General features: G+C 48.4%; 5 protein-coding genes across 5 annotated transcripts; 2 read left to right on the plus strand and 3 right to left on the minus strand.

The window, feature by feature from the left end:
* Positions 1-287: 287 nt before the first annotated feature.
* Positions 288-1,229, minus strand: Aspvir_008492 (uncharacterized protein; the record flags this gene model as incomplete). Its single annotated transcript, XM_043271660.1, has 1 exon — positions 288-1,229. The coding sequence occupies one exon, from the start codon at positions 1,227-1,229 to the stop codon at positions 288-290; it is 942 nt and encodes a 313-aa protein (XP_043127595.1).
* A 641-nt stretch (positions 1,230-1,870) lies between these two features.
* Aspvir_008493 (uncharacterized protein) lies at positions 1,871-3,136 on the plus strand (the record flags this gene model as incomplete). Its single annotated transcript, XM_043271661.1, has 1 exon — positions 1,871-3,136. The coding sequence occupies one exon, from the start codon at positions 1,871-1,873 to the stop codon at positions 3,134-3,136; it is 1,266 nt and encodes a 421-aa protein (XP_043127596.1).
* Positions 3,137-3,527: 391 nt separating this feature from the next.
* On the minus strand, positions 3,528-3,863 carry Aspvir_008494 (uncharacterized protein; the record flags this gene model as incomplete). The annotated part of the gene is made up of 1 exon (XM_043271662.1): positions 3,528-3,863. The coding sequence occupies one exon, from the start codon at positions 3,861-3,863 to the stop codon at positions 3,528-3,530; it is 336 nt and encodes a 111-aa protein (XP_043127597.1).
* Positions 3,864-4,557: 694 nt separating this feature from the next.
* On the plus strand, positions 4,558-5,688 carry Aspvir_008495 (isopenicillin N synthase family dioxygenase; the record flags this gene model as incomplete). The annotated part of the gene is made up of 3 exons (XM_043271663.1): positions 4,558-4,890; positions 4,959-5,256; positions 5,321-5,688. The coding sequence occupies 3 exons, from the start codon at positions 4,558-4,560 to the stop codon at positions 5,686-5,688; spliced, it is 999 nt and encodes a 332-aa protein (XP_043127598.1).
* A 2,476-nt stretch (positions 5,689-8,164) lies between these two features.
* Aspvir_008496 (uncharacterized protein) lies at positions 8,165-9,355 on the minus strand (the record flags this gene model as incomplete). Its single annotated transcript, XM_043271664.1, has 3 exons — positions 8,165-8,365; positions 8,418-8,900; positions 8,969-9,355. 3 exons carry the CDS (start codon positions 9,353-9,355, stop codon positions 8,165-8,167), a joined length of 1,071 nt encoding a protein of 356 aa, XP_043127599.1.
* Between the last annotated feature and the right edge of the window lie 1,603 nt (positions 9,356-10,958).

The raw sequence follows: 10,958 nt of genomic DNA on the forward strand, positions 1-10,958 counted from the left end.
GCGCCTAACTATGTTATACTTCCTGTTTTAACAGCATATTTTACTATTATATGCGAAATCACTAATTAGCTCATTCATGAATATCAATCATGAAACAATTGCATTAGACTTATATTTGTGCAATGAAATTATAACCTCTAGTTAGTTCATGCCCTGAAAATGAGAGACAATAGTCAGGTTAATGAATGTACCACTCCCCGCTCTCTCTTCCAGAAAAACACCAAAATTGTAAAAGAACAGCCTCAAAAAGGAAAAGATATACTCTATCAATGGACACCCAACCCAGGCTATGATGCTGTCATCACGCCCGTTCGTTGTGCCACATTGATAATCTCTTGTACCACTGACATGACATCCTTGGCCTTAAACGGCACTCGATGATCACCATCCCATTCCACCAGCGTCGCACATCTCCAATCACAATACTCATAGAGCAACCTGCGGTGCAACCCCAGGTTCGGGTCGGCCATACCATGGACATGTACCGTCGGAATTCGAACCCTACAGTCTTTATATTCCATATTGTCCACGAGTTCCTGGCCTGTTGTACACTGCGCCGCGTCAATGAATCCCGGTGGCATGGGCAGGTCCGGGTTCAGCCAGCGCAGTGGACCTCGTCCCGCTAGCAGAATCGCAAACCTGTAGACAGGGTCCGCCGCATTATGAAGTATTTGCTGGTTTGCTAGAATGCTGGCTGCCAGATGCGCACCCTGGCTGAACCCCAGTAACCCAACCCATTCGCCACTCGCTCCACGCTTATCGTCTGCTTGTTGAGCGGCGGATATGGAATCTTTTATACCGTCCACGATCTGGTATTCATTCAAAACGGGATCTGTGGGCTGCACACGCAGCCATGCTTTGAAGGGCCCATGATCTTTGTAGGCGGCTGTCACGTCCGGGCCTGGTCGTGCTGGGAGCGGTGCCTCAGCGTAGACTAGCCGGAAATGAGAACGAAGCCTTCGCTCTAGGACGCGGCATTGCATGCGAAAGATAAGAGCATTGATTCCCCCGCCGTGGAGACAAAGAATCCGTGGCAGGTCCAGGGACGCATCCATGCTGATGGTCTCCAGGTGATTCAAGTCCACTATCCCCAACTGGTTGTTTGTGCCGATGGATGGGTTGTCAGCAAAGCTGCTCCAAGTTACTTGCTCTGAAGAAGAAGAGAAATAAGAGGCACGGTTCTCAATCTGTATCTTAGGGTCTGTAGGTGGTGAAAGGAATAGCGACATAGGGAGTCCACCGAGGTCCATATCTACAAACGTACATTGCTATCTACATGCTTACCCATACCGACCTGCTATCAAACAGACCATGCCTAGTTGGTTTAAAGAGGAATATACTGTGGTCTAGCTTATTGATTTTGTTATCGTGGTAGTTCCAGCCCCCACTTGACGACTTGTCAAGATTAGGAGGGCGATTTTGGTGGTAGGACTGAAAGTATCGCGGCGATAAAATCAATGGACCAGACCACAAAAAGAATGTCGAGTTAGGCTACAGCCGAAATTATGCATCAATGACAAGAGAAGCTCTGATTTGGCGCTCGGAGTAACTTTTCTTATGATCAAGATGATCGACCTAGGTAGCGTCATCTCCGAAACATCTTAATCAGGAATACCCCGATCCGAACCCCGACCCTGAACCATTGATTGACCGACTTCCCAGAGTGAGAGCATCTGAGTTTACAATAAGTAATCAGTTAACTGTCTCTGCTTGTTCACTCCCTTCTTTGATTGTTCTAGCGTCGACAAGTCCTTCCACCGCGACTTCCTTCTGCGTTATCTCTGTCTTTCGAATGTCTGTCAATAGCAATCGTTTCACTCCATTTCGCCTTGTCTTATCAAATCCATCGACTTGAAGAAAAATCGACACAATGGCCGACATCGTCCAGGAGACTCCTGCTGAGGAGAAACCCGCCCCCGGCCCCTCGCCAGCTCCGAACGGTGGTGCCTTGGCCTGGCTCAATGTTCTGGGCAGCTTCATGTTATACTTCAACACTTGGGGCATCCTCAACACTTTCGGCGCATACCAGACGTACTATGAGTCCGGCGAACTCTTCCATGCCTCTCCTTCCAACATCTCCTGGGTTGGATCGCTCGCTGCCTTTCTGCTCCTGTTTGTCGGTCTCTTTGTCGGTCCCATCTTTGATCGCGGTTACCTTCGCATCCTCCTCATTGCAGGCACCCTGCTTATTGTTTTCGGACATATGATGTTGAGCCTATGCCATGAACTTTGGCAAGTGCTGCTTGCACAGGGATTTGCGGTTGGGATTGGTACAGGTTGCTTGTTTGTTCCATGCGTTGCCATCATCCCTCAGTACTTTACTACCAAGATGGGCGCTGCCCTGGGTGCAGCCGCCTCTGGATCTGCACTTGGGGGTGTTATTTACCCTATTGTTCTTTATGAACTCATTGATCAAATTGGCTTCCCATGGGCAGTCCGTGTGATTGGATTCATCGCTTTAGCCACCCTCCTTATTCCCATCAGTCTCATGCGTCTGCGCGTGAAGCCACCTAAGGTTCGCGCTCTCATTGACCTGACAGCGTTTAGCGACCCAGCTTATCTGGCGTTTGTCTTCACCTCTCTCATCGCGTACATGGGTCTCTTTGTCATACTATTCTACCTGTCATTTTTTGCTTCAGCGACCGGCATCACCGATCGAAGCCTGGCATTCTACCTGGTCCCCATTTTCAACGCGGCCTCCGTTTTCGGCCGGACAATTCCCAACAAGCTGGCCGACCGCTTCGGTTCTTTCAACCTTCTTGTCCCTGCCACCTTATCCTCGGGCCTTCTGACGCTTTGCATGATGGCGGTGAAGTCCAAGGCCGCAGTCATTGTTATGGCTGTGCTGTCCGGATTCATGAGTGGTGCGCTCATCGGACTGCCTCCAATGTGTCTTGCCAACCTCACCCAGGACAAGTCCAAGCTGGGCACGCGCGTTGGCATGGGCTATGCCATCATTGCACTGGGTGTGCTTATCAGTGGACCCAGCAGCGGTGCAATTCTTAGGCACGGTGGTTCTTCACTTGACTGGACTAGCTTGTGGACTTTTGGTGGCGTTCCGACCTGCGTCGCGGGCTTGGGCTACGCCGCCATACGCATCGTCAAGTACGGGTCAAAGCTGAACATCAAGGCTTGATTGTCAGGTTTGACCGTCCCCAGGAAAACCCGCTTAATTTTGGACATGGGGGAGACCTGAGGAAAGAAGGCCTAGATTAGAGCTTAATGACGGTTCTCCATGCTATCGGGTCGACTCTCAATGCCAGCAACCAGGCCGAATTGGGGCATCGGAAACAAGAACACATTCAAGTGTCACGTTAGGCTGATGCTATCAACATGAAGCCGTTCTGTTGTAGTCGGAAGCAAATGTCATGCTGTCCTTGGGGGTTTATTATGAGTGAGAATCAACTGAGTTCTGCTACTTACGGTCATGTTATTATAATAATACGATATTTGAACATTGGAAGTTCCGAAAACTTAATTCTGGAATTCGACCTCTCCATATAGTTGTATCCGCAGTCTGAGAGTATTTACATAGCAGTCCTAACTCCACACCTAAACGGCGCCACAACAAGCTTCTCCATATCCCACACCCCAGCGTCCACAAGCGGATTCTTCTCAATGATCCTAAGAATCTCCTCCTGGGTTTTTCCTTGGAACAACAACACGCTGCTCCGCACCTGTAGCGGTTCCTCTGGGGTCTTGGGATGCGCGGCCAGCGTTGGTGCTCCGAAAACAATCGTCCCGTCGAGAATGTAGGGCTTCAAGTGCGCCAGGTGTGCATCTCGGTTTGAAGCCCAGGCTTGGACGGTGGATGGGTCGATGGGGACTTGGACGAGATACTCGGTATTGTTGGTCGAGGACATTTCGCAGGTATTGGAGAGGGACTCGACGAGTGGTTCTCCTCGAGATGGAGTTCGATGAAGATATTATAGGGATCTAGCTTGTGCCTATGTTATGGCGATCCGATGGTCTTCGCGTTTCTGGCGGTGTCACTTTTGCGGCTGACCGGAAGAACGCAGGCATATGAGAACATATGAATGAACCACAGTGTTGTAGTTTGCCCTGATAACTCGGAGAAACTTTATAATGGCCATCCTTCGGAGTTATGTTCTGTTTAACGCGGGAAACTGAAATTACCTTAGGTTTGTCCGAAGCAAATGCATTGTTCTCATCCTGCGTAGGCTTCCCAGCCATTTTCTTCTGATATTGATTACCATATTTTACCAGCCAGCAATATGCGGTGACTAGGATATCAATGAATCAACTGGTATCGGTGTCGCATACTCCGTACAAAAGGATGGCCCCCACTTATTAAGGATGTGCTAATGTCGCACTTACTGTTGGAAATGACATTGGAGATATTCTGCAAATTCTCCGTGCAATCAGACTGGCAAGGCGATGAACGGATGGATGGAGAGCCGTCGGAGAATCATCAGTGACGCATCAATGAATCACCAGTTTATCAATAGAAACAAATCACAAAGCTACATAACCAAAACGGGTTCCTTCGCGGAGATATCAGTCCAAAATTCAGCCAACCTGCCAGTAGAACAAAATATGGGTTCCAATGATTCAACCCCGCCAACCTCCATCCCGACCGTGGACATGAGTCCTTGGCTGGACGAGCATGCCTCACCAGCAGCCAAGGATGAGGTGGTAAACTCCATGCGCAATGCATGTTCCACCTTCGGCTTCTTCTATCTCGTCGGCCACGGTATTCCCGAAGAAGATCGCCAAGCCGTCCTTGAGTGCACTCGCAAGTACTTCGCCCTTCCCATGGAAGACAAGATGGAGACTTGGATTGGCAAGGCGATGGGACGGTCGTTCCGTGGCTACGAGCCGCCTGCTCTGCAGGTGCATCAGGAGGGCCTCTTACCCGCTACTAAGGAGGTGGGCACCATAACCCCAAAGGCTATTTGGGCACTCGGACAGGCTAATTTACTCACTGCGTGCCAAAGGGCTTCATCATCGGCCGCGAGACCCCGGCCGATGCCCCCGAGGCGGGAACGTTCCATACTGGGCCTAACCAGTGGCCGAAGGCGCTTCGCGATGAAGAATTCCGGATTCCACTGATGGAATATCACAGCAAGATGATCGAGATGGTAAAGGTTATCCTCCGGATCTTGGCCCGTGGCCTTCCTGAGGAGTGGAACTGTCCACCGGATGTGTTTGATGAGTTGACGGTTGAGCCGTCAGCGCCCTTGCGGCTGCTCTACTATCCTCCTCAATCTGTCAAGCATGCGAATCAATTTGGAGGTGCGCCCTTTATTCAACTACAGTTTCTTTTTGGTTTGGACAAAAACTGACAATGAGAATAAAGTGGGTGAGCATACCGACTTCGGTAACGTCTCGGTCCTTCTGCAAGAGGAGGGCACAGAGGGTCTAGAAGTGCTGTATCCTCCTACGCAGACGTGGGTGCCTGTGCCTGTAAAAGCACACTCCTACGTGATCAATATGGGTGATATGATGCAGAAATGGACTGCAGGCTACTATCGTAGTGCGACTCATCGGGTTGTAAATTCTAGCACCAAGGGGCGATACAGTGCTCCGTTCTTCATGAACGGAAATCTGGACCTTAGATGCCACGCCTTAGATGGATCGGGGGAGGCGACTGTTATTGGGGACCATATTCGGCGAAGGCTTATGGAGACGATTGGTGGCGAGGCGGGGAGGAAGTTGGGACTTTGAGTCGATTTAACCTACCTGCGCCCAAGTGGGGCTGGTGTTGGTCCTCCACTAATAGCGCCTTATAAAGCTAGTGCCTAGCCCTAGAGTATAACGAGCTAGGGTAGTTGTCTAGTCATTTATAGGTAACTTATAAGCATGTGATCTATTGTCCTCTTCCCTTTGTTTTCGACCTGGGAGTCATTCTATAACTCACAGACAAGAGAGACAAAGCTAGTTCCAATCCAGGATATTGCTACTCGATGGAACTCTACATTCTTAATGATTGCACGCGTGAAGAAGCCTCAGCAGGCCTTTGATGTTTTCTACTCCCAATATGACCAAGAGCACCTTACCTTAATCCAGGAACGGTGGCGGTAGGTCAATTGTTTTCTCTGTATTCTTGAGCCTTTTCACCGATTTACAACGCTTTTATGCATGACAAAGAATATCACTATCCATCGCGTTTTCAAGCAATCTACGATAAGCTGTTCGATCACTTTAAAAGTCGATTAAGCAGCTTCGGCAGAAGATGGTTGCTTGGAAGCAGGTAATGCTTTCATCTCTCAAATCAGCAAAACTCAAGCTCTCAGCCTACTACAGAGACACCGACCAGATTGATGGTTATCTCTACGCAATTGGTACAATACTTTCTCTACAGGATAAACTCAAGTTCGCCCGACTTCTGACTAGGACCTAGTCCTAGAATCCGGGATCGACTACTGAGCATCCTACTAAGTATCCCTAAATATATTCGGGCCCTGTACGGGGGGTACTCATATAACGGAAGAAGCTGGATCGTATGGACTAGTACTGCAGGCGATGAATAAGATCAGACGGAATCAACTGGAGACCAGATGAATTGATTGATTGATTGAGGAAGAGATCAAAAGGATCACAGCCCCTGAGGACGGGATGACATGACCTCAGTAGCTAGGCAAGACCTTAGTGTTACAGTACCTAATTCCGCAATGAAACCAACTATTACATACAAGACACATATAAAAGTGTAAGGACCAATCAGTTGTCTCTGTAAGGAATACAATATTACCCCGAAGAATCTTTACAATTTTGACGAATCTGGCTTCTGGATTGGCTAGGGCAAATTCTAACGGGGCGTTACTAAGCACAAATATAGTGCCAAGTCTATTCAAACTGGTGGAATCGGGGAATCAGTGACCGGAATCGAATACATCGCTGCAGACGGCTGGGTAATGCCCCCCATTCTTCCTATTCTAGGGCCAGTATCATATGGAGAGTTAGCTATCGCGAGCAGCCCAATCTACCAGTCGATTACTATATTGCTCCCACAATAAATAGTTGGACAAATCACATACGCGACTATCAATGGCTTGTATATTTCGAAGAGCAAACGAAAGAGCGCCTTACTCATCGTGGCGACTATCCCCTTCTCTGGATGGATAACCATTGTTCGCATTGCGTCTTAGGATTTCATTAACTTCTGCCAGGATCATTAAACTATTCATTGGTGCTTCCCTTCCAAGCTGACGCATTAGCTTTAACCCCTAGACAGGCACCTATTTCAAGCATATAAGACTATTACAAGCAGCATAATATCAGACTGTGCAGTAGCAAAGAGAAGGAGATTTTCTTCGGGGAATACAGGAGATTCGGTTAAGAAGTTCAGAAATGCTACTGTACGACACTCAGTTCGGAATTGTGGGATTCATCCGTTTGATCCTAACGTTGTTACCAGGCGGATTCCTGAGCTCCCAATCCCGGATCTAGATTGTATACGACTAGGGAAAGGAATACGAGCTGCCAGAATAGAGTTTTGACGCTACAGAGCTCTGGGGCCCATAAGAACGTATGCCAAAAACTCCGCCGGCATCAAGTTCTACTATAAACTCACCACTAACCACTTTGACAAAGCTTCGACGGGATATTTCTAAGGCCCAAAAGAGCCTAGCTGCACTAAGCAAGGCCTCCGCTGCTGCTAGGATGGATACAGCCAAAATATCGCAGTATTCATATCACATTTTCAATAGTAGCCTTACAGAGGCAGAGCTTGGTGCCCCAGACGCAGTCAGATATGACTCGCATACTTGCGAATCAGGAGCCTCTCTCCAGACCGAAAAATCCCGCCGCCAGATACGGCAAGGTGGCCCTCCCAACGTTGGGGATGTGGATACCCTCATTCGATCGCGGGAAATTGCAGGGTCTGAGAAACAAAAGAGGAAGTGGTCGCGGGAGGCCAAGAAGCCGCGCGATGAAATGCTGCATAGGGACCTAATTAGGTAGCAAGAAAATTGGAGATGAGGGTCAGAGCTTGTATGGCAACTAGGGTCAGACGGAGAGCAACTCTATTGCATAGACACAAGAGGAATGGCGCTGTGAATAGCATTAATCTGACCAAGGAGGTGAAATCATGATTTGGTAGGGCCCTCACTGTCTTCGGCAGTGACGGCCGCTGGGGCGAGTAGTTCGTAGGCTTTTTCGACTTCCCTTGAGCTCTTCAAAGTGATCAACCTCCAAAAGTCTACAAACCGGGATCTACATGATTTCCCGCATTTTGCTGGAGCTGGAGATGCAACATTCCCGCAAGGCGATTAGCAGATGCCAGGTATCGCAATGAAGAAGAAATATCCATGAACTGCTCGGTAGCCTCGCCATTCAACGTCTTATGCGTGCGAGTGAACTCAGCGCAGATGAACAGTGCAATTGGTGTGAATGGGTGGACCTGCTCTTGTTAGAATAAATTGATTTATCTATCAATGGGCAACAGGGTTCACCTTGAACAAACAAAATTGAGACAGTATCTGTGCCTGGTTATGGATTCGCTCTGCGGCCTTGAATGCCCGGTTGTTATACGTCTGGCACACATCTCGTGGGCCTTCGGGGACGGAGCTTAGGGCAGTGGAAAGAACCAGAATAGCGGCTTCTGCGAGCATTTCGATGAACACATAAGTAGGATTGTAATGTTCATTATCAGTTGAGACGCAGGATAATATCGTCTTGATTTCTTCTGTTAAGATTTTGTCCAGCTCGCAGTGGCGCGTCAGGAATTCTTGCGACGTGGGGTCTGTGATGCGCTCGACATTGCACTGGTTTCGGTGTGCGACGCATCGTGAAAGAATGGTCACGATTACCATTGATTTGGCGTATGTGGAGAGCGGCTGCTTGGTCTTTTGGGACATAGCCGAGGCCAGGAATTCTGACGTGATCGCCGTCTGCCCTCGGAATGCAGCTTCGGTAGCGGGTAGTCGCGTGAGAATCTAGAAGGCAGACGCCGTTAGGTACACAGAAACACTTTTGTTTTGTCCAATTTCTTAGTCAAGCTTACCATCCGATCGTTTAATGAAAGAGGTAGACCGTACACGATATTAGCATACCGGTCGAGGGCGTACACTGCCCAGAACGTCCGCCGTCTCTCCTCAACTTCTACCTTTGAGAGTTGGCACGACTGCCATGTGCTTGGGCAGTCTATCTGATCTAATTTCATCCGATGCACCAGCTGAACACAGCGACCCGCGTTGCTCCATCCCTTTCGTGGATCGTCCTTGAGAATCCCGTATACGGCCAGCAGAAGCTGTGCTTGAACTATATCTATTGGAATCCCAACATCCGACATGTTGCGGTCCCAAGCATCCAACATACCACTAGTCTGTGAGTGCAACATTGGAATGGTGGCCGTGAACTGACTACCCATAGATGCCGCAAGCGTGCGCATTGCGTTTTGTAAGCATGTGAAAGGTCCACTCATTTGCGACTCTCTGTTTATTCGCGCAAAGTAGCGCTGTTGGTTGATTATGGGTATAAATGGATAGGCTCGTTCAAAGAAAAAGGCATCGCTGCCTCAAGTGAGTATGTGAAAGAGACATATGGGAGGACTTAGCATACAGGTCTGCACACTCGAGCGGTGTTATCTGAACGGGAGTCTGGAGTGGTATTGACAATGCTTGGGAGCTTAAGTCTGGAAATATCACGCTGGTGTCCAGCAGTGGGTCCGATTTGGGCTTCGCAATTGTCATCACAGGCGTTGGGGACGACAAGGCCGTGGAGCTGGAGGAAGGGTCGATCTGCTTGTCCAATTCACTTTCAAGGTCCAAATGTATGGCCCCAGGCCACTTGACACATTCCATCGACTGTGCACTTATCAGATACTGTGTATAATCTGGCGAGCCGTGCGCCATCGTCGCGATATCTTCCATTGCTCCATCGCTTATAGGCCCTTCCACAGACCTCGCTGGCTCCAGGGAACTGCATGCCACATTGACGCTATTGTCTCTTTTTGGAGAAGTGCTTGAGTGGATGTCTGAATCACCATAGAGTTGACGCTCGAGATTCGCTGTAGAACTCGTTAGCCATCGACTCCATCCCAGCAGTCTGCGGAACAGTCTCCTACCAATTCGAGATTTCAGGGTTTTTACGTGGCCCTTGCGTGGTCCTCTTGGGCGTCGCAGTGGATTGATAACGCACGTCACCCCGAGATTATAACATGTTACACATTGGGACCCGCGCATGTCACACTTGACATTCCTCGCATGCGAGGCCTTTTTTCTGCTGGAAACTGTCCGACAGTACAACCATGTCTTCCATTGAGGACGATTGTGGCCAGGTAGTCGAGAATATTTTCCGACAGATGGTTGAATTCCGGGATTGAAGATGTAAAAGGCGCATTAAAGATATGCAAAATTTGGGAATTACAAGGTTGTTATTTGTATCTACCCTTATTTACCAGATATTAACAGAATAGCGAGTGGCCAGAAAGACTAATGTGCTGAGCTGAACTGCAGGTATTTGGGTCAGATTCAATCAAACAGTGGGGGCCAAAAACCCTTGAACCTTCACCGTAATGGTTTTGCGGTATTATCTATCTATTAGCATATCAAGGATAAGCCAAAAGCAACTTTATGAATAGAGGGCTGTAGTTTTACAGCATAACATAATTCACTTCTCTTGTTAACAGTTAGCAGGGCTAAATAGCAGTTATTTTAGCTAAGTGTGTGAATCAAGGACATGACAAATGAGATCGCTGGTAGGTATATCTAGAAAAGTGAGCATGCAAAATAAAGTCCATTTCCGGCCATATCAGCTTGAAAAGTACCTTTGTATGAATGCACATCGGATATAAATCCGAAGTGAGCTCCCAATTACCACCGAGCTGAACAATTTGTAGATCCTCCAAGCCACTAACGACGCTGATAACCATGCCCCCAGCCGATTGGACAGGATACCAATACAGAAGAATACAGAAGAATACAGAAGAATACAGAAGAATACAGAAGAATACAGAAGAATACAGAAGAATACAGAAGAATACAGAAGAATAC

This window comes from Aspergillus viridinutans (assembly GCF_018404265.1).
Source record: "Aspergillus viridinutans IFM 47045 DNA, scaffold_6, whole genome shotgun sequence".
Taxonomy (NCBI): Eukaryota; Fungi; Ascomycota; class Eurotiomycetes; order Eurotiales; family Aspergillaceae; genus Aspergillus; species Aspergillus viridinutans.